A 22,708-nucleotide genomic window follows, 5' to 3' on the forward strand; every position below is an offset into this window, starting at 1 on the left:
CTGATTTCCTCCGGCAGAGCCAGTCTCCCTTTCCTAAAGTCACCATGTTCCCTTGGACAGTCCACCATTTATGCTTCTTTCTCTCCCAGTAGGCAGTGAGTTCCTGGAGGGTCCCCTGAGCACCTCCAGCCCTATGCTGCCATGATGGCTCTTCCGGAGAGGAAATGGGATGTAGGGAGAGCCTTTGAAGCTTCTGCGGGTACATGCTGTCCTTCCCGTTAACAGGGCTCTCTGGGGAATGTATGCTTGGCTTTCTATTCTCAGTAATATAAGTACAAATGTTTGTGGATGTTTGAAGCTCGGCTGACAGCATTTCTATTCATGCTGCTAGAATCTGTGAGGCTTTTCTTTTTTTAACGGAGAGCCCATAGCAAAACTTGGGTTACTTGGCTGGGGAAAGGAATGCAGTGTGACGACCAAGATGAAAGCTCGCGGCAAGCACACCTGGACGAAGCGGGATCACAGAGGCCGGGGCCTCCTCAACGGGGATCCCGGGGGTCAGGCCCTGCGGGGGGAGGAGGGAGAATGGAGGAAGAGTAGCGGGTCGGACAGGCTGCGGCCATGGACAGGCCCAGGCCCTGGGTTCGAGAGAAGCAGAGCCGGGCTGGGAGGCGCCAGTGAAGCCCACCCAGACGAGGCCGGACGGGCGCCGCAGACATTCGGTTTCCGCCGCTGGAATGCGCGGACAGCGCTCCTTGTCCGCCCGGGGCGCTAGGGCGGGCTGGGTTCCCGAGAGGGCGTGGCCCAGGGTGGGCGGGGTTCCTGGGTGGGCGGGGCCCGAGGCCGCGGGACCTTTAAATCGGCCGCCGGGGTGCCGCGCGCAGGCCCGCGAGCGAGCGACGCCCAGACGACCCACACGGGAGCCGCCCCGAGCCCGCCATGCCGCGACCCTTCCCGGGACTGCTCCTGTTGCTCTGGCCGCTGCTGCTGCTGCCGCCGCCCGCCGCTCCCGGCCTCCCGGCGCGCCCCGGCTTCTGGAGGCTGGTGCCCCGCGGCCCATTGGGCAGCCCCGGGCGCCGCTCCGCTCCGGCCGCCCCCTCCGGCGCGCCGACTCTGGGGCCCGGTCAGCCCGGCGGGGCGCGCGGCGCAGGTACGGCCCAGGCGGCGCGGGAGAGGGACTCTAGGCCGAGAGGCCGCGAAGGGCACCCGGGAGGGACACCTGGCAGGAGGGAGGGGGAGATCCAGGGCCGGGGCCGGGAGGGAGCTGTAGGTGGGCAGGAGAATCTGGCATCGAATGAGGAGGGGAAACCTCGCTCGCCTGCCCAGGGATGTGTTCCCTCCATCCCAGCCTGAGCTAGACCGTGGTGAAGAGAAAGAATCCCTCCTGTTGAATCCCGTGGGGAAACTGAGGTCCAGAGAAGGAAGGGAGATGCTCGAGGTCACTCATAGTCAGGGCTAGAATTTGGGTCTCCCGAAGCTCCAAACCAGCCACTTCGCTCTGCAATTTGGGCGGGGAGGATAGGGCAGCTGTGGGAGCGCCTGGGCGCCTCCCAGCTCCCTGTCCCAGTCCCTACCTTTCGGTTCGGAAGAATAAACCCTTCCTGAGATTCTGCTTTTAGTTCTGGAAGTCACTCCATCTCCATCACCCCAGATCGCCGTGTGACCTTCTCTGCCTGACCCCAGCCCTCAGGTTGCCTCAGTCCCATCTAGGATCTAAGCCAGAACTGGAACTGGAAGGTCCAGGGTGGGGGTGTGAGGTCAGGAAAGAAACCTGAGGAGCCTCCCGGATGCCCCAGACCTGTCTTGTAACCATCCTGGTCTCACCCTCTGTTCTCCTGCCCCTGACCAGATGTTCTGCTTGAACTGATGGGCTTCAACTCCAGCCTGTCTCTTCCATCCTCCAACACCCAAGACACTTTGGTCTTTGGTGAACAATTCCATTTCCCTTTTGGGTTAGTAGTTGGTTCCTGTGGTAGAACAAAGCTCCTGGAGCAGCAGAGCTGGAAGGTCATCTGACACAATCCCTAACAGCATGTGCAGGGAAACTGAGGCTTATAAAAGTGAAGGAACCCAGCAAATCAGTTTCAGAGCCTGGAGTAAAACTCAGGGTTCTGATAGCCCAAGCAAAGGTCTTTCCGCTGCTCCAAGCTACCAAGCTCTTAATATGGTTTACATAAGATTTTTATCTTAATTACCAAAAAGTCCAGCTTCAGTCTTGCTAAAGAGAGGCTGCACCAAACCATTTTCTTGGTGTCCTGTCTCATCTGGCCAGTGATGCTTCATGCCTGAGATTGATTTGTGTTGTCTATCCCTTCCTGCGCCTTTCTGAATAGTGCTGAGAAAGGGTACAAGGGATTCTTTCTTGCCCTAGCCCCTGCAGGCTGGATTTGAAATGATGGCAGCATTGTCATTGAGCTGGGAAGTGCCAGGATTCACGCGGGTTAAATTCTGCTTGTACCCAGCTGGTTGCTCCAGGCCAGGAGAAGGGGTAGGGGAAAGCTTTTCTTCTAAAAGTTAATCTTACCTCTGGTCCTGATGCTCCTCCCTCAGGGAAGGGACTGGGAGAGGGAGGAGAGATTCTGTATGGGGTGGCCATGTTCCCCTGAGCAGCACTGGTCCTTTATTACCTGGCATCGAAACCAATATTGAATGATAATCCTTTAATAAACACCACATTCCACCATTTTCCAAATTCCCTCCTTTTTGCAACCAGACATCACCAAGCTTTGCTGTGGGCTTTTATTTCTAGCAGGACTACCAGAAATTGGCGATATTGTGAGTATGGAAACATTTTAGGAAATTTGGATTCTCACTTTCTTGGTTTCTGAGACTCAGAGTGCTGCCATCTAATAAAGGAGAGTGAGATTCAGAAACAGATGTTGCAAAGGGGTCCGAATCAGGAAGTAACCAGATGCTCACAGAATTTCCTGCCATCCGGGTCAAGCCTCCTGTATTAGTTTTCCATTCCTGCTGTAATAAATTACCATGACCTTAGTGGCTTAAAACAACGCACGTGGACTTGAGAGATCTGTAGATGAGAAGTCTGACATTAGTCTCATTGGGCTACAATTAAGGTGTCAGCAGGGCTGCATGCCTTTTGGAAGGATCTGGGGGAGAATCGGTTTCTTTGCCTTTTTCAGCTTCTAGAGGCTGCCCTCATTCCTTGGCTCATGGCATTTTCCCTCTGTTTGTCAAAGCCACCAAAGGCGGGTTGAGTCCTTCTCACATGTCATCACTCAGATCTCCTTTTCTGCCTCCCTCTTCCACTTTTAGGGGCCTTTGTAATTACATTGGACCCACCTGAATAATCCTGGATAACCTCCCCGTCTCAAGGTCTTTAACTTAATCACATCTGCAAAGTCTCCTTTGCCATGTAAAGTAGCATACTTACAGGTTCCGGGAGTTAGGACATGGACAGCTTTGGTGGGGTGGGGGTGGGGGTGCCCACCACACCCCCGTAGCCCCCCACGGAGGAGTCCCTGTGAAAAACCAACCAGACAAGGAAGGAATCATGCACATTTACTTATAAGACCATAACCTTGATATTGGTAAGGACACCATTTGGGTGTTAGTGAAAGCACTGTCAAATATGGGGTTCCTATTCACCATGCATTTTTTCTTTTACTCCAAATATGCAAAAATACTAGATCCATCTCCAGGAAGGATTTTCAGGATGGTTCTTCCTTGCTCCCGATGCATGGTAATCAGGGAAGAAATGAAATTCTAGAGTCGTTGTTTTAAAAAAAAGACAATTCCTTTTTTTTTTTAGGTTGGTACCTGAGCTAAAACTGTTGCCAATCTTCTTTTTCTTCTTCTTCTTCTTCTTCCCAAAGCCCCGCGTTGCCTAGTTGTAGATTCTAGTTGTGAATGTCTCTGGTTGTGCTGTGTGGGACGCCACCTCAGCATGGCTTGACGAGTGGTGCCATGTCTGCGCCCAGGATCCGAACCGGCGAAACCCTGGACCACCAAAGCAGAGCACGCAAACCTAACCACTCGGCCCTGGGAGTGGCTCCTAATTCTTTTGACTTAATTAAATACATGACATACAGCATATTTGAGGTTGATGGCTCAAAGTCAACAAGCAAGGTGTTTACCAGGTACATGAGATAATGTTGATTTTGTGGTGTAAAATGTTGCCTCAGAGAGAGGCAACCATGCACTGAAAAGCCCCTTTGGGCTGAGAGTCAGGAAACTCGGAGTCCCATCCATGTTCTACCACTTTCTAGATCTCACGCCTCCCTGAGACTCAGGTTTCTCACTTGTAGAATGGGCGTAAAAACAACCTCTGCACTTCTGACTTCACAGGGCTGTTGTGTTGGTACCCTGTGATCTCTAAAGTGTTATTGAAAGTAAGATTATTTATTTTATGAATTGAATACCTCCAGGAAGCAGGATAAAACCAAGAGGATAATTTCCAGGGTTTTTTTCTTTTCAAAAATTTTTTTCTATTTTATTTTTTATTGAGGTTATGATAGTTTACAACCTTGTGAAATTTCAGTTGTACATTATTATTTGTCAGTCATCTTATAGGTGCACCACTTCTCCCTTTGTGACCACCTCCCCCCTTCCCCTGGCGACCACTGATAATTTTCAGTTTTTTTAAGATTTTATTTTTCCTTTTTCTCCCCAAAGCCCCCTGGTACATAGTTGTATATTTTTAGTTGTGAGTCCTTCCAGCTGTGGCATGTGGGATGCCACTTCGACACGGCCTGATGAGCGGCACCGTGTCCGCGACCAGGATCCGAATTGGCGAAACCCCCGGCTGCCGAAGCGGAGTGTGCAAACTCAGCCACTTGGCCACGGGGCCGGCCCCAGTTTTCAGTTTTTAAAAGAAAACTACAGAGGCATAATTCTTGTTCCACATAGGACTTTTTCTGTTATCAACTACTTAGCCTAGGAATTTATTTTCCATCCATCTTTCTTCACTACTCACTGAGCACATTGCCTTTTTAGAGTAGCATCAACTTCCAGCCCCCTATTAGGAAAGGAAAGAACCCTGATTCACACTTTGTGCTCAGGAATGATCTCATTTCCATTGTACAACGTGTGTGTGCGGCCCCTGCGTGTGCAAGGAGAGAAGGGGGAATGATTTGAAAAAGACGTGATAACTGGCTTCTCTCTTAGCCAGTCCTGACTTTGGGATTTGGTTTTGCTGGCGAGGAGAGGGAGGAGTGTAGAATGAGACTGGGGGGAAAAGGATAAGAAGAAGAGATGAAAACAAAAGTTTACTGTGTTACTACAATGTGCCAGGTCCTTTTGTGGAGGAAAGATATGAGTTCCTTGAGGAAGCAGGAAATCTGGCTTATTGGCTTTTGTAGCCCCAGAGCTTAATACATGGTAGACCCTCAAAAACATATTTGGTGAATGACAAAATGAAAGAGTGTGGGCCTAGCAAAGCCAACGGGGGAGGGGGGGATGGGGGTGGGGGGGGGGGTGGGGCGGGGCAGTAGGATAGATCCAGGTGGAAATCGCTGCTTTTTAAAACAAGGCACACTCACAGAGTTGGAAGTAATCATGGATCTGATTAAGTTGTCGATCCTCTTTCTACTTTACACTAGCTCAGGCTATTTGGGCCCCAAAGTTCACGAAACATGAGTGAGTGACAGATGGAGGGAGAATTTAGGGCTGCTCTGGAGCAGTTTTCTCCCCTTTGGAAGTGGAGTAAAAGAAAGAAGCCTCCAGAAGAGCACTATTGTGCCTCGCCTCAGACTCAGCCGCTGTCCGAGGGGTCTGGAAGGCCTTGTAGGGGAGTGTGAGTGAGGCTGCCCCAAGTTCACCTTTTACACTGTTCAGGACACTTTGTCCCATTGCCTCAGATGGTCGAGGTGCCCAGGAAAGGTCTGGAGTCCATTCATTCCTGGAAGTCAAGAGGAACCTTGAGGACAAACCCTTAAGCAGAAGGGTGAGGTTCTAAGTGAAATTCCAGGGCTCAGCAGCCTGTAGGTGAGATATTTGAGGAAACTGGGTGCCTCGATGTGAATTCTCACTAGGGAATTCTGAAGGCCTTGGTGTTTTCAACATCCAAGGGCAGGATGGTCTTCAGGAAGATAGCAGACAGTGGGGTATTTGGGGATGCTCCCCTGCCTGGCCTCTAATCCCTGAGCTCTCCAGTGTGAGGATTGCCCCATTTCTGATTGCTGTCTGATCATTGCTTAGTCTTTTCTGTTCCCCACACCCTTCTTTGCAGGTGTTTGCAAGAGCAGGCCGTTGGACTTGGTTTTTATCATCGACAGTTCTCGAAGCGTCAGGCCCCTGGAGTTCACCAAGGTGAAAACATTTGTCTCCCAGATAATCGACACTCTGGACATTGGGCCGGCGGACACGCGAGTGGCAGTGGTGAACTATGCTAGCACCGTGAAGATCGAGTTCCATCTCAACACCCACTCGGATAAGCAGTCCTTGAAACAGGCTGTGGCTCGAATCACACCCTTGTCTACAGGCACCATGTCGGGCCTGGCCATCCAGACAGCGATGGATGAAGCCTTCACAGTGGAGGCGGGAGCTCGGGTGCCCAGCTACAACATCCCGAAGGTGGCCATCATCGTGACAGACGGGAGGCCCCAGGACCAGGTGAACGAGGTGGCGGCTCGGGCCCGGGCGTCCGGTATTGAGCTCTACGCCGTGGGCGTGGACCGGGCAGACATGGAGTCCCTCAAGGTCATTGCCAGTGAACCCCTGGACGAGCATGTCTTCTACGTGGAGACCTATGGGGTCATTGAGAAACTTACCTCTAGATTCCAGGAAACCTTTTGCGGTAAGTCTTTGCTTTCAGCTGAAAAGGAATGTTATATTCAGACGTTGTGTAGCCCTTAAAAAAAAGAGATTTATTTTTTATTTTTGGTAGAAATTTTATGGAAAATTTAAATATAAGCGATGCTTTTTTGTGTTTTTTACCAACTTAAACACATGTTGTTGGTTTAGAAATATTGAGCTGCCTTATGTATAACTTGGTTTGCTCATAAAATCTTCATGTTTGCATTAGAAATGCGAAGGTCTGGAAATATCCAGGATAAATGATCCTGCTGTTCCTTCATGGGGTCAGAAAAAAATAAAAATAAAAAACGCAAGACACCTCTCTTCTCCCCTCTGCCCACCACTACATTTTTTCCAGATATTTTCTTTAGCTTTACCATCTCTAGATTTAACAGAACTCGGCTTGTTTTCCTGCAGAAGACAGGGAGCTGTGTCTGTCCGTGGAAGGATCAGCTGGCCTGGATGCCAGCGTAACTGTCAGGCCGAGTGTCCGTTTAGTGAATACTCTAGTTTTCAGATTTGGCTCTTTCTCTGATTATTCTTTGTGGGGGCACAGCATTAGGAATCAGGGACGTGGGGATTTCAGTTCACTTGAGAACAGGAAGCAGGTTTTTTTTTTTAATCATTCTTTCATCCTTCTGCTCCTTTCTTCCTTTAGGATGGAGTTGGAATATGAACATGCTAATTTAATTAGAATTTTTTAGCATAAATTAGCCAAATCCATGAATATGAATTCATTCAAGGCTGACGTTTAGTTTTAGTCACTGATCAGAATTATGAATTTGTGGACTCATACTTTATTTTTATTTTTAAATTTTCTTATTTGTAATTTGTATCTGGCTACCTATGTTTATTCATGCTTTAATCTTTTATCATTTGGAGGTAATCTTTCAAAGCCCTCTATGGAATCATCCAAGTCAGTGTGGACAAATTTCTAGTCCTAGAGAGTTTTAAAACATAGGTCACTTTTGCTGTAGTATATCTATTCCACATTTATTTATTCAACACACATTTATTGATCCCTGATGATACAAAGACAAAGGTAGTCCCTCCCTACCTTCAAGCAACAGTCTAGGGGATGAGACAAACAAGTGAACCGATAATTATAACTGTAAATTTCAAGGAGACTTTATATCTAAATTAATGTGAAACTCAGCAGTCGCCGGTTTGTCAGGAAATGGGAGATGAAGTCTTGGTCTGGAGCAAAGTTTGACCTCATCTCAGCCAGACTTGGCAGGTCCCCTTGTCTTTCCTGTCCCAGAACACTGGGCCTTGACACGCCGTCATTGGCTTTGGTGGTATCTACGTAACATTCATTAGTTTCCCAAAAGAAAATGGCTTTCTTTCTCCCAGGAAACCCCCCTGTGCTTGTGGGTGAGAGCTTTTCCATAGAGATGGTGGTCTGTGGCAAAGTTGGGTCTCAAAGCTAGCACCTGGGTTGGGCTTGAAGGCCATAAAAGTAACAAGTGGTGAGTGGCAATCTTTTCCTTCTGGTACAAAAGACCTGCTTGTTCTGGGGGGAAAATGTCCTCTCTATGGAAAAAAGACTGAGGGGCAGCTTGTTGTAGTCAACGGGCTGGAAAGATCATTCCATGAAAGGGCCCTTCTTGGGAAAATATTAGCCTTGTCCTGTTGCCAAAGCAGTGGAGGCTGGGTTACCTGCCACGGGGGTGCCAGCCTCCTCCAACAGGCCTCCTTGGTTTCTCAGAAATGACTAAATTCATTGATTCTCCTTTCAAAACATGTCATAGGAAAAAAATCCAATGAGATGTAAACAGCTCCAGGAGTAAAAAGATGGGGATGCAGTTTAGCGAACGTAATCTCATCTATTTTGTTCTTCTTTTTCTTTTTATCTGTTTGTATATAGCATATGAGTTTACTCTCCTTGCAGACGTTAAAGGCTCTGAAGTTGCATACTATCCATTTGGGCTCCAGAACCCCTGCTGCATGTTTAGAAGGCAGCTACCCACGTAGCCCTCCACCATCTGCATGTTCAAATATGTATTGCCGCCCGAGAGTGAGTGAGTTCCAGGCCTAGAGGAACACCTGAGGGTGAATTTTGTTTAGAATTCAGACTACAGAACCCTTGGAAACTGGATTCTGACTGCAGTGGGACAACTAGCTCATAGACCTTCAGGAAGCGCATTATTCTTCTCCTCATTTCTTAGAGTTGGGAAGCAAAAGTCTTTTTCTTGGGCAGATTGATAAGTTGAATAAAGTGTCAAGTTGCCTGACCCATGTGAGTGTTTGGCTTCAGGTCCAAATTCAAAATTCCCTTTCTCCTTTGAGAAAGTCAACAACAAGGTCTGTGATTTTAAATTAGTATCATTACTAGTTTAAGAGTGGTGTTTATTATTAATAAGCCAGGGGCAGAAATCAAATAGCCGATTTTTACAGTGAACTAAAGATCGAATCGGAGGGGAACCCGGAGAGCGATGCCTTTTCGACTTGGGAAAAAACTACCTGCAATGCTTCTTTCGTGTCGACACTGACTGTTGTAAACTTCTTGCACAGCTCCGGACCCGTGCATGCTTGGCACACACCAGTGCCAGCATGTATGTGTGAGTGACGGGGAAGGCAAGCACCATTGCGAGTGCAGCCAGGGCTATTCCCTGAATGCCGATGGGAAGACATGTTCAGGTGAGGCCTCCTCAAGGGGTGGTGCTGACTAGAACTTATCTGGGGACTCACTCTCTATGTTTTGGACTCGCCTTATGTTTTTCTCCTAACTGCCTTTTGGCTGGTTTACTGTTGTCTAGCAACAATTTTTCTTGAAAAGAACATGAGGAGAAAAGTGAAATAATACACAAATCAGCCTATTACAAACTTACTACTAGTTTTAGAGAAAAAGGTTAGTAGGAAAAAGTGCTTACTGGCCCTTACTAGCCTTCCTTACTAGGAAGGGGGCCAAAACTCTTGGTCCTTTGGAGGATTTGGAATTTTTCCTGGATTTTATTTAATTAAATTCAAGCTACCCCTTTGTCTGTATGACCATAGATGCTCATGGAATCTGGGAGTGGAAGAAAATTTAGAGAGGTCCTCACTCTTCTGGTATATGAATGCTCACATAAAGTCAGTGAAGAATGGAAATTAGATCCACTTTTTTAAATCCTAGAGAAAGGTTTTGAGAGGAAGAAATCTTAGAGATCATTTAATTCAACCTACTGATTTTAGAGATAATGAAATTGAGACCCAAAGAAGGAAAAAGACTTACGTATGTCATGAGGTCTGTTAATGAAAGAGTCAAGACCAGGAAGTTGGTTCGCAACCTCTGGTTCAGTAGCCTTCCTCTTGTGCCAAGCTGCCCCATTTCATTAGAAGTGTGTGTGTGGGTGGGTGTGTGGCCTGTATTTATTCACCACATGTTTTCTATGTGTTCACACTGATAGCTATCGATAAGTGTGCTCTGAATACTCATGGATGTGAACACATCTGTGTGAACGAGAGAACTGGCTCCTATCATTGTGAGTGCTACGAGGGTTATACCTTAAATGAAGACAGGAAAACTTGTTCAGGTGAGTTTAACCTGTGGCGGAGGATTTTCTCTTTCTCCCTCCTTCCCTAGCCAGCGTTGGAGGGGGAGGTCACGTTGATGGGGAACTTGGTCTGTTTTCCTCTCTTGCCACCCTTGGACTTTTCCCATTTCTAAGTCTTATTAGAAAAGTTAGAAATGGCAGCATGTGTGTATCACGGCCCACATGTGTAGTGTGTTATTCATTTCCTTTTCTGTACCCAGCTAACAGGCCTTTCCAAATGCTAAAGTCAATTTAGTAAGTTAAGATCAAAGAACATTCCAGAAGATACTTACTACTTACAAAGGGAAAAACAGTAACTTCACAGTGGAGAAATCTGGCAGACGCCACTTTAACCAAGTGATCAAAGTTAACATCACCAGTAATGACATATAGTGACATTGTGCGTCTCCTGACATGACACAGTGAAGGCACAACAGCTCCTCTGTGGTATTCTTGCTAAAATTTCAGAATCCTGAGGAAACATTAGACAAACCCAGATTGAAAGACATACTACAAAATAATTTTCCAGTACTTTTCAAAAGTGTCAAAGTCATGAAAGACAAAGACAGACTGAGGAAATGTCCTAGATTGGAGGAGACTAAGGAAATGGGACAAGTTAATGCACTGTGTGATTCTGGATTGGACCCTGGACCAGAACAAGGACGTTAGTAATGGAACAACTGGCAAACTCTGAATGATTAGAGTAGTAGATTTGTAATGAATGAATCTGTGGATTCGTTAATAATATTGTATCAGTGTTAATTTCATTTCCTGGTTTTGATAATTATATGGTTATATAAGATGTTAACATTTGGGGAAACTGGGTGAAGTATAGTACTTTGTACTATTTTTGCCTCTTTTATAAGCCTGAAATTATTTCAAAATGAAAAGTTTAAAAATAAAAAATACTTAAAAAATATCATGTCAATGCAGAGAAAAGCTCACTGAATAAAAATTTGAGTCTTGAGTTCTGATGTTGGTCTGAATCAGTTGGTCTCCTTTGGACTCAGTTTCCTGATTTATAACAGGAGAGGGTACAACTATAATTTCTCAAAGCTGTATGTTTTTCTGAATCTTGTGTAATTAGCCTCAGCTCTTAGAATCCCTCTGATTCGGTACAAATACAATAAACCTAAAAGGAATACTTTAGAAAGTATTTACGAGATACTTAGATGATAAAAACTCAATGTAGATGATTTTGAAAAGGAGTTGGAGAAAGTAGAAGAATAATTATTGTGTGCGTAAGATTTTGTTTAACTCAGCTACTTCTAGTAAGAGTAAATATTACTGATGGCTTTGAATGGTTTCTAATAAGCTTTCCTCTTATATATTTCTATCCGCAAATAAGAAAATATCTACCTATAGGTAATAAAAGACTTCACACTTAATTTCTTTTCTCCTTGACTTTGGTTTGGCAGCTCAAGATCAATGTGCTTTTGGTACACACGGCTGTCAACACATTTGTGTGAATGACAGACCTGGGTCCCATCACTGTGAATGCCATCAGGGCTACACTCTGAATGAAGATAATAAAACGTGTTCAGGTAAGTCTTCACTCAACACATTCTTTCATACTTGGCTCTTTCTATTGCAGTGAAACCAACTTGCAATTCACAAGGCGAGAGATTCTTTTTTTTCTCCTTTTTTTAAAATTGAGGTTATGATAGTTTACAACATTGTGAAATTACAGTTGTATATTATTATTTGTCAGTCATCTTATGGGTGCGCCCCTTCACCCTTTGTTTCCACCCCCCACCCCCTTTCCCCCTAGTAACCACTAATCTGTTCTCTTTGTTTATCGTCCACATATGAGTGGAATCTTAGGGAGTTTGTCTTTCTCTATCTGGCTTATTTCATTTAACATAATACCCTCAAGGACCATCCATGTTGTTGTGAATGGGACGATTTTATCATTTTTTATGGCTGAATAGTATTCCATTGTATAAATATACCATGTCTTCTTTATCCAGTCATCAGTTGATGGGCGCTTAGGTTGCTTGCATGTCCTGGCTATTGTGAATAATGCTGCAATGAACATAGGGGTACATGAGTCTCTTTGAATTGCTGATTTTAAGTTCTTTGGATAGATACCCAGTAGTGGGATGGCTGGGTCATATGGTATTTCTATTTTTAATTTTTTGAGAAATCTCCATACTGTTTTCCATAGTCGCTGCACCAGTTTGCATTCCCACCAGTAGTGGATGAGGGTTCCTTTTTCTCTACAACCTCTCCAACATTTGTTATTTTTTTGTCTTGGTTATTATTGCCATTCTAACGGGCATAAGGTGAAATCTTAGTGTAGTTTTGATTTGTGTTTCCCTGATGATCGGTGATGATGAGCATCTTTTCATGTAAGATTCTTAAAGGTAATTTAAAGAAATGGGCTTTAGACATTCTATGGTGCTGTCAGACCAAGGCTTACATTTCTCAGAGGGCAATGAGCTCATTAGATTTTGCGAACATCACTCACTTCAGAAAATTACTGGAAATGGGTAGGGAGTAGGGGATATGAGAAAAGTGAATTGAATGTAGGATCCCTATTCAGGAAAATTTTATAGCTCTGTACACTGGGGACTTGTAAAACAAATAGGAAACTTTGGAGGAAGCAGTTGGAGAGTAACTGGTGTGATAGGCTGAACTGATCTTTTTCCAATTAAAACTTGGCCTGGAACTTCTCTGTAGCGTTAATCTGAAAGCTGGATCGTTTAGTAAAGGGGACTTTGTAAATGACTGAATTAGATCTTCTAGTGAGTTTGAAGCAAGTCCTTCCTGACAGTTTCTAGATGACCAATCTTCAGTGAATCTGAGCCTACGCCTTGGGTAATAAGCGCATGCCAGTACTGCTAATCCTCATTAATTTGATTTAAACACACTGGCAGAGCAGGGTGATATTTATAATGTAAAAAGACTCCTAAGAGAAATTCCTAGCTTTCCAGGTGGTGTTTAGTTTGGCCTATTGAATATTTTCTAAGATTGTATGTGTATTTTCCTGTCTCTTGAGGAGATATATTATGTGACCTTTTCAAGAGAGATTAAGGGAAATGGCATATCACCAATTCTATTTTTTAAAAAAATGAAATTAATGAAAGAGTACTGAACACGTATTTTGTCCCCAGGACTGTGCTAAGCGCTGTGGAGCATATTTTCTGCCTCTCAGCCACTTACAGGCTGGGTGCAAAGAGAACCAACGCCTTAGGAAAGCAGAGACTAAGTAGCCAGGGGGAAGGACTGCCAGTAACTAAGGGCTGTGGAGGCAGGGGGGGTGGGACTGGAGATGGGCCTCAGGGGATGGGAAGGTTTAGGTGGAGGAGTTTAGATGGGGAAGGTTTAGATGGAGCACAGGCAAGGGGGTGGCTTCTGTTGTTTTGTTCGGGGGTAAGACTACATCAGCTAGGGTGGGAGGACTCAGGGCTGTGCTAGTTAAACTGCTTACAAGGACCCCACTTAGTACTGTAAGCTGCCAAGAATGTTGAAGAGCTTGGGAAAGGAAACGAAAACAAGTTTACATTTAAACTAACAGATATTATGGAACAAATGGAACATTTTATTAAAAAAACAACATAAAACATCAAAGAAGAGTTTCAATTAAGGCGGACTACTCCAGGCAATACCAGATACCAGGCAGGTACCCAACATTCTTCAATGCCTGCTGTATGCCATACACGAGTTTAGAGACAGTCACACAGCTAATGATCACAGAACCTTATGAAGAAACTGAGGCACAGACAGATTAAGTAACTTGCCCATGGTCACTTGGCTAGTGAGTAGCAGAGCCAGGATTTGAACACAGGCCCTTGCTCTGGTGGTTACGTATGCTGTTAAACGGTAAGCCATACTAAGCCATACTGTCTCACGGTGCAAAGCACCACAGAGCTAAGGGAGATAGAAGAGAAATACAAGAGAACCCACAGTGTTGATAGACTTTAAAGTAATAATGATTACTGTTCCCAAACTGAAGTATATAACATGGGTCAGAGCCCCCTAATGATCTGCTTTCCCCTTGCTGGGTAGTAGGAAGTCTTGTAAATTAAGTGTGGAGCCCCAGATCAGAGGCCGGGGGTGGACGCATGCCCAGCTGGTAATTCTAGAGTGGCTGCTAAGCTGGGATGAGGGAAAAATGAAACGTTCTGCTCTTAGACGTTTTACTGAGACAATCTGAATTGTAGTGATGAAGGGGGATGTCAGAGTTTAAGTTGGAAAGACACTTCATGGGTAGATTACAGAGGGCTTTGCATTTCACACAAAGCTAGTTTATAGGCAATGGTGAGCCATGGAAGGCTTTTGACCATGGATGACACTTGAGAGTTAGAGGGGAACAAATAAGCTGGTTTGGGCCCTGCAAAGGCAGAAGAACCTGTGTCTGCCAGGAAGCCTTTCTGGGTTTACTGAAGGAGCGTTGCTGTTTTCAGTTGTCCTGGGCCAGTTGGGTCATGGGACTAGAATGCCACTTTTCTCTGCTCCCCACTCAAATTTGGGCAAACTGTCTTCCTCTGTGAAATGTATTTACTTGTGACAGGTGATAAATACTTCACCATCCAATTGTCCGCATCATCATCATCATCACCATTATTGGTTATTGTTTTTCTCTCTGTCTGCATGCGTGCATGTGTGTGCATATGTGTGCGGGTGTGTGTGTGCCCAGGTCACTGTTTTCTGCCCTACTTCTTGGGCCATGTAGTCCTTTTTGTGCAGCATCACACTTGGCTCTGTGTGCAAATAGGTCCCTGATAAGTTATTTATGGTGATGGCAACGCTGATCCACATATAGCTGGACACGTTGGAGGCACGGATGGTCAAGACTCAGTGCAGCCCCAGTGCTGCAGGTAGGAAAAACAAGGCACCCCCAGATATCTACAAAAAACAAAAAAGGAAGGAGTGTACACAATACAAGGTGAGGCTAAAGGGATGTGAGATGTGGAGTGGAAAATAGACTTTTTCCTTCTGGAACATGAGAGACTTGTTGCTGACAACTGAGGGATTTCTTCTCTGCACTTTTTGGGACCAAAGTGAAGCTTTTTCTCCCAAAAGTCTGTGTTTAGCTTCCTGTTGTGATTTGTGAATATTTTTTCCTTGCGCCCCTCCTGGTTAGTTCGTAACAGGTGCGCTCTGGGCTCTCACGGCTGCCAGCACCTGTGTGTGAGTGACGGGGCAGCGTCCTACCACTGCGAATGTTACCCAGGCTTCACCTTGAATGAGGACAAGAAGACGTGTTCAGGTAAAGACTGTCCCTTTAAGCCTATTTCGTTTGGTGGGGAAATCTTCTAGGAGTAGCTTTCCTCTCTCCAAGTCTGAAGCACAGTTCTAAGGCTTTCTCCGGGTCAGAATCCTGGAGTCGTTCCCAGCTGTCTTCAGAAGGAAGCCATTCTACTCCTCCTCCAGGCATTCTTCCCTCTGTGATCTGATTCCATCCTTTCTCAGTGGGTTTTTCTTGCTAATTTCGGTCTCTTCTTATCTGAGTCGGGTTTTTTTTGTTGTGGTGATAAAATACACACAACATACAATTTGGCATTGTAACCATTTTAAGTGTACAGTTTGGTGGCATTAAGTACATTCACGTTGTTGTGCAACCATCACCACTATCCATCTCCAGAACTTTTTTATTATCCTAAAGTAAAGCTCTGTGCCCATTAAACAGTAACACTCCATTACCCTCTGTCCCTGTGCCTGGGAGCCACTCTTCTTCAATCTGTCCCTACATTTGCCCCCAGGTTCCCTCCTTCTCCCCAAGTCCTGTGGTCCAGCCATCTGGACTATTTGAATTCCGGGAGCATGCCCTGCAAGCTCCTGTTTCCATCCTTTGCTGTGATCCACTTCCCTCACCACTTTTACTTGTCAAAATCAAGAACCATATCCTTGCCAACGTTTGGTTTTGTTGGATTAAATTTTTGTCAATCTAGTGGATGTAAAGAAGTATCTCCCCATTGTCTTTATTTTTCCATTTCCTGGTTACCAGTGAGGTTAAGCATCTCTTCTTATGTTTATTGGTCATTTGAGTTTCTTATTTGGAAATGCTATTTATGCTGTTTTTGTATTTTCCTATTGGGTTATTTGTATTTTTCTTATGGATTCATAGGAACTCTTCACATTTATGGATATAAATTCTGTGTTGTTCTTATGTGTTACAGATATCTTCTCGTAGATTGTGTTTATCTTTACTTCTTAAATGATGTCTCTGTAACAAAATTCATGATATTTTAATTCTTAAGTAGTGCAGGTTTTTTAAATTTATTTTTATTTTTAGTAGTGTTTATTTTTATTATGCTTTATAACTTACATAAGTGTTCTATAAACTACTTTGCATGAATCAAATATTACCAAATAATGTTTGTTTGTTTGTTTCTTTTCTAATTTCCAGGGCTAGTTCAGCTTTCACCCCCTCTACCAGAGTTCCCCTTATCCTTCTATTGAACCTTATCCTCTCTTTCAGCGCCAGACACCTTGTGTGGTGGTGGTTACTTGTGTGTGTTCCTTCAATCATTCCTTCATCCATTCAATATATATAGCACCTACTGTGCTCTAGGCACTAGGTATTCAGTTGTGAACAAAACATGTACGGTCTTTGCTAACGGTATAGGGGAGAAGGACAAGTCAAAAGCAAAGTTATAAGTTAATAAGAGCAATGATAGAAACGAACAAGGTCCTGAGAGAATGGGAGTTGAAGGAACCTACTTCAGGTCGGGAGTGGAAGAAGAGACATTTGAGACTCGTGGATCAGCCGTAGTTAGGTTGAGACTGGAGTGCTGGGAAAAGAGGGAGGGAGAGCCATGCCACGTCCTGTGTGGTGGCTTTAACGGGGAGAGGAAGTGAAAGGCAGCTGGTATGATGGAAGCACGATCAGCCGGGGGAAGTGTGGTGTAAGATAGTTTGGAGAGTTAGGCAGGGGCCAAACCATGCTGATCTTCTGGCTTAAGGGAAAGGAGTTTATTTTTTATACTTCGGGAAATGGGAAGTCATTGGAGGGTTTTAAGCAGTGGAGTAACATAATTCTGTTTATATTTTTAAAAGTCACTCTAGCTGCTGTATGAAGAGCAGACTGGAGAGGATGAAGAGCAGAATGGGGAGAAGAGTTTGGAGGCTATTGCAGTGGTCCAGGCTTGGGTTAGGATGGTGACAACGGTGATAGAAGTAAACGGATTCAATGAAGGAGGTAGAATGAATGGGGCTTGGTGATATATTGGACGTGGGGGATAAGGCAGGGGAGGAATAAGCATGGCTTTCATATTTCAGACTTGAGCAACGAGGAGGATGGGGTGTCTTTATTGAGGTGAGGAAGACTGAGGGTGGAGCAGATTTGAGGGAGAAAAGTCAGGGGCTGAGTTTTGGACTCATGTTATGCTCCTGCAGATTGTAAACCCCAACCCCCAAGGGCAGTAGGTTTTGTCTGTATTCCCAGCATCTACCATAACACCCCACGGTTACTCAGTGGATATTTCTTCACTCAAAGTAAAGTATGGATCAGTTTCTTGGGGAGGGTGGGTCTAAGAAGGAGCAGCTTCCTTTTAGAATTTGAATTCGTCTGGCTACCGTCACTCTACCTAAGTGTTCAATCTTCAGAAATATCAGTCTTGGGCATTTTTTCTTCTCCTGGAAGCTGGGGAATCCAGCATGATTATAATGGTTTAGGCTCTGACCTCATTTGTTTAGCCATTCACTTACTGATTTGCTCAGCAAGTATTCATGGAGCTACTGTTCTATGTCGAGTATCCTATTGGGTCCTGAGGAAGGAACGGGAGACAATCAATGTTTTGTCATTTGCAGGGCACAAGTCTTGCACTTCTTTTGTTAAAATTACTCCTACATATTTTATTCTTTTTGATGCTATTGTGAGTGGATCCATCTCTCAACTTTCAATTGTGCTACATTCCAGTTTTCCAATTTTCTATGTTTTAATTAGAATATCCCACTGAGGCCCCTGCCCTCACAGGGTTTATAGTCTATCAGGCAAGACAGACACTAGAAAAGTCTCTAATGTATCCATTTTATCCTCTGTACAGGGATGCTGGGCATGTCCTTGATATTCAGTAGATACTTTCTGGCATACTGACTGATTGAGATGGGATTTGAGCTGGTTGTCCCCAAAAGGTTCAACAGGATTTGGATAGATAGATTATATTCAATCAAGTGAATTTACAGTCTAAGTGCTGTATCATATCTTTATAGAATGTGGGAGAAAATGTAGGTGCAAAGGACCACTTCCTGTCCTCAGGCAACAGTGCTGGAAGATTGTGCAGACATTAGTACGACTCAGTTGGGAGATTGTTCCTCAGTCTGCAGACCTGGGAAGTTACTCTTACTTCTGTCGGGCAACTTTCGGGGCTCTGGTATTGAGTAGGAATAACTGCACTGAATTAGAGAAAGCAATGGGAGTCAGCATTATCATTCTCCCAGCTTCTTTGCTTAAATGTCAAGAACACCTAAATTTTTGGTTTCAAAGTATTTATGAGTGAGAACTAGAAATCTCAATTCAAACCATTCAATAGACTAGTAGTCTGTATAGGAAATCAGGGATTATCTAGTTTTAATCCTTGAAATATTTGGCTGCACAAATAGAGGACTGTTTTCCTCATTTTCATTTCTCAGTGAGGACACAGTATCACAAGGTTAATTGATTTAGCTCTACATTCTTGGCTTCCCCCTACACCATCTTTTTAAAAATTTACTTCGTATCATGGAACATTTCAATGACAAAAGTAAAGGAAATAATATAATGACCATCACCCAGGTTTGACAACTGTAATCTTTTCCCAGCATCTCCTAATACAATTTCTTCTGTGACATTAACATTCCAAAGTATTTTCTCCTCTTTCTGTGTATTCTTATATGCTTTTACCTCTCAGAAAAATGCACTTAGGTAAGTGTCAAAAATGGAAATATTGGGACTGGCCCCGTGGCCGAGTGGTTAAGTTCTCGTGCTCCACTGCAGGCGACCCAGTGTTTCGTTGGTTCGGATCCTGGGCGCAGACATGGCACTGCTCATCAAACCATGCTGAGGCAGCATCCCACATGCCACAACTGGAAGGACCCACAATGAAGAATATACAACTGTGTACTGGGGGACTTTGGGGAGAAAAAGAAAAAAAATAAAATCTTTAAAAAAAATTAAAAAAAAAAAGTGGAAATATTAAGGGCCAGCCCCGGTGACCCAGTGGTTAAGTTCGGTGTGCTCCACTTTGGTGGCCTGGGTTCAGTTTCTGGGTGCAGACCTACACCACTCTTCCGTCAGTGGCCATGCTGTGGTGGCAGCTTACATACAAAAAGAGGAAGGTTGCAGCAGATGTTAGCTTAGGGCAAATCTTCGTCGGGGGGGAAAAAAGGGAAAGATCGAATCATAGATTTCCTGATTTGCTATGATGTCTAATTAGCTATCACATTTTGTGTACTGTCATTGTCATCAGCCATTGAAGAAGCGCGAAGACTCATCTCCACAGAAACAGCTTGTGGGTGTGAAGCCACACTGGCATTCCAGGATAAGGTCAGCTCCTATCTGCAGAGGCTGAACACCAAACATATCCTTTCTGGAAGGTTTTCTGCTTCTCCTTGAAGCCAACTAGGTACTATAATTGAGCCAAACATTTTAGGATATTCCACAGGATAAGACCCATGTTAAGTTTTAAGATGAGCAATAGTATTACACAGCTTTTATTTTTCAAATTGAGTTCTTTTAAAATGTTTTAATAGACCATTGCACCCATTTAATACTTACATGTAAAAGCTGCCCAGCTATTTCTTTCTCGTGCTTTTCCATGGCAGTACATGCTCCTAACTGAGCTCTCAGTAACACATGGAGCTATTATGCTGATTCCTCCATGTGGCCTTCTTAGTTCAGAATCTGTACTGTACAGAAGGAGTCAGCTGATTGGTGGGGTGTGACAGCTCAGATGACACATAATTATACACTTTGGCTACCCACGTGGTCAAAAAGCAGATTTCAAAATATAACATGGTACCATCTCAGAAACTTTCAAAATCAGTTCTTTAGTCAAAGGAGTAATTTAGGAAAAGTACTTTTTCTTAGCACAGCTCAAGTTAACAATACTGTTCCTAGGGACTTTAGAAGAGTGCCAAATTGTGATGGGGACACCCTAGGAGTAGCATAGACTTTCGGGGGGTACACAGAATATTTTAAAGGAATCTGTTTTCAAATCCTTCACTTCCTTAAATTGATCTGCCTAAAATGCTACTTGGGGTCAGCTGGCATTCTTTTCGCATCTCTCACTTCAGGACCACCATTCTCCTAACTTTAAACATGAAAGGCATACCTGCCACATAGCCTGAGTCTTACCAAGGTGAATTTCTTGGAAAAGTACAATCTCCAGAGAGCCAAACAAAGGGACAATTCAACAGTTTTTTTATTCAAGCCTTCATAAACACTGCTCCCCTATTCCGTCCCATTAAGATATCTTTCCAATTAAATTTTACCTTTTATTTTTAATGATTTTATGTCAAAATTTGTAATTTGTTTGTTGTTCAGATCAATTATGTGTTCATCATAGTTGTAATGGTAACTCAATCCAGATGATTTAAAAAAAAATTTAGGGCCTTCATGGTCAAGAAAAATTAATTTAAAGGTAATTTCAATATAAATGTGTATGTGCTTGTTAATGTATAGTTTACTTCAGAGAAGTACAATGGCGTGCTCAAGAAAAGATTTCCAAGATTCAAATCACAATAAAATTCTGAGGAGAAAGTAGAAAGGAAATACAAATTCATGGAAATACAAATTCCTTTATTTTAAATATTTTATTTTAGAAGAATGATAGTAGGTATCAATTCAGTATGTTATTAATATTACACAGGACATATTTGAAAGACATTTAAATTTTACTTTAAAGATTCAATATTTATAATGTAGCAGAAATTGCACATTTTGTAACTAAAGCTTATGAAAACTAAATATAATTTAAATATGCATGACATCACTTATTTGTCAAAATTATTTTAGAGGATTTATGAGCAAAAATGTTTGAAGACCACTGCTTTATATCGTGCTCTCTAAAGAATAGAATTTCTGGAGTTTTAGATTAAATGAGACTTTTGGGACAAAACAATTTCACTCTTTTTCTTTATTTACAATAGAAAGTAATTATTTTCTTTTATCTTGTTTTGAGGTGTTTGAAAGTATGTTTATGTTTTCTAATGTCTGAAAATAAATGGTGTTGGCCTTAACAACTAGCCACTTGATGACATTTTGGAGAAGCTGCAAGCAAATGAATACGGACAAATACATCGTTAAATTGCTCAATTTTTTCACCTGGAAATATGGAGAGCTTGGTGTATTTAACACTTTTGCATACTCCAATGTTCCTGCTAATAATTTGCCAATACAAATGCTTGAATATTACTGGATAAGTAGTATGAGGATCTTCTGGAGAATCAGCACCATTTTTCTAAGGAAATAAATGTCCAGATCCTTATTAAGAACAAACTTTAGTGTCTCTAAGCTCTGACTGTGAAATGGTTGGTAGAAATAGAATGAGAAGTATAATGTTTCTTTCCTTCTTTACTAATTGAGCCATTTTATTTTTAAATGTTCATATTAGTAAGATAACCCTACTTACAATGGGAACTTTTGATCTATTTTCTTTTGATAGTATTTATAGAATAAACCAGTCTTATTACTGAGAGTGTAAATTATACAAAGTATTTACACATACAAAAATTCATATAATTAAACTGAGATGAATATCATTTAGAAATGTTTGCTTAACATTTTTGTTTTTTTACTAGAGTATTATTGAAGCTGTGATCAGGGGTTGTAATACACATATCTAAAAATAGTGAATACAGATCAAGTGAACATCACATTGCCATTTTTAATTCATTTTGATGTTACAAAGAAAAACACAACTAAAGACTTTAGTTGTGAATTAAGAGTGTTATAACCTTTTACAAAGGACAAAAAAGCCTAAATTGACTTTATTGTTTTACTTTAAGATCCTATCAATAAAATTATATATTTATAAATATTGCTGTAACAAGTGACAAAACCTAATGTTGTCTTTTGAAATGTTAGTGATAAGCCTAACCTTTTTTCACTTATATATATGATACACATAATTTTTTTGAGCTTTAAAGCCTATAACTTTTAGAAGAAAATAGTCCTTTAAATTGTGTACTAGTCAATTCTTTTGGTTTGTATGGTCTTTAGTATAATAAAAAAGTTAATATCTTTACATATTATTGTCATGCCTTTTTTTGGTGACATATCAATTTTGTCTATTAACATATTTCCTTAAACTGAATTAACAATTATTCTGAATATATAACAGCTTCTTGTCAAAGGACAAAATGTTGTGACTCTTCCTATAATTTAACCTCATGCTGTTAAGGTTAAAAATGTAAGTTTAGGTTAAATAGAAAGGCTTTAATCAAGAATGTTGTTGGAGAGGGAATAAAACAAAATTATCTAAATTTAGATGAAATAATGAGGGTACATTAATATATGCACCTGAGAAGCAAATATAACCTACAGAAGTAAACCCAGAAAACGGTAAAAAGTC

At 42.9% G+C, this 22,708-nt stretch overlaps 1 protein-coding gene across 1 annotated transcript; it reads left to right on the forward strand.

The window, feature by feature from the left end:
- The first annotated feature begins 819 nt into the window (after positions 1-819).
- Positions 820-22,485, forward strand: MATN3 (matrilin 3). Its single transcript, XM_046662848.1, has 8 exons — positions 820-1,090; positions 6,128-6,694; positions 9,208-9,333; positions 10,083-10,208; positions 11,627-11,752; positions 15,298-15,423; positions 19,604-19,714; positions 21,386-22,485. The coding sequence occupies exons 1-8, from the start codon at positions 880-882 to the stop codon at positions 21,439-21,441; spliced, it is 1,449 nt and encodes a 482-aa protein (XP_046518804.1). The 5' UTR covers positions 820-879; the 3' UTR covers positions 21,442-22,485.
- The last annotated feature ends 223 nt before the right edge of the window (positions 22,486-22,708 follow it).

The sequence above is a fragment of the Equus quagga genome, chromosome 5 (assembly GCF_021613505.1).
Source record: "Equus quagga isolate Etosha38 chromosome 5, UCLA_HA_Equagga_1.0, whole genome shotgun sequence".
Lineage (NCBI taxonomy): Eukaryota > Metazoa > Chordata > Mammalia > Perissodactyla > Equidae > Equus > Equus quagga.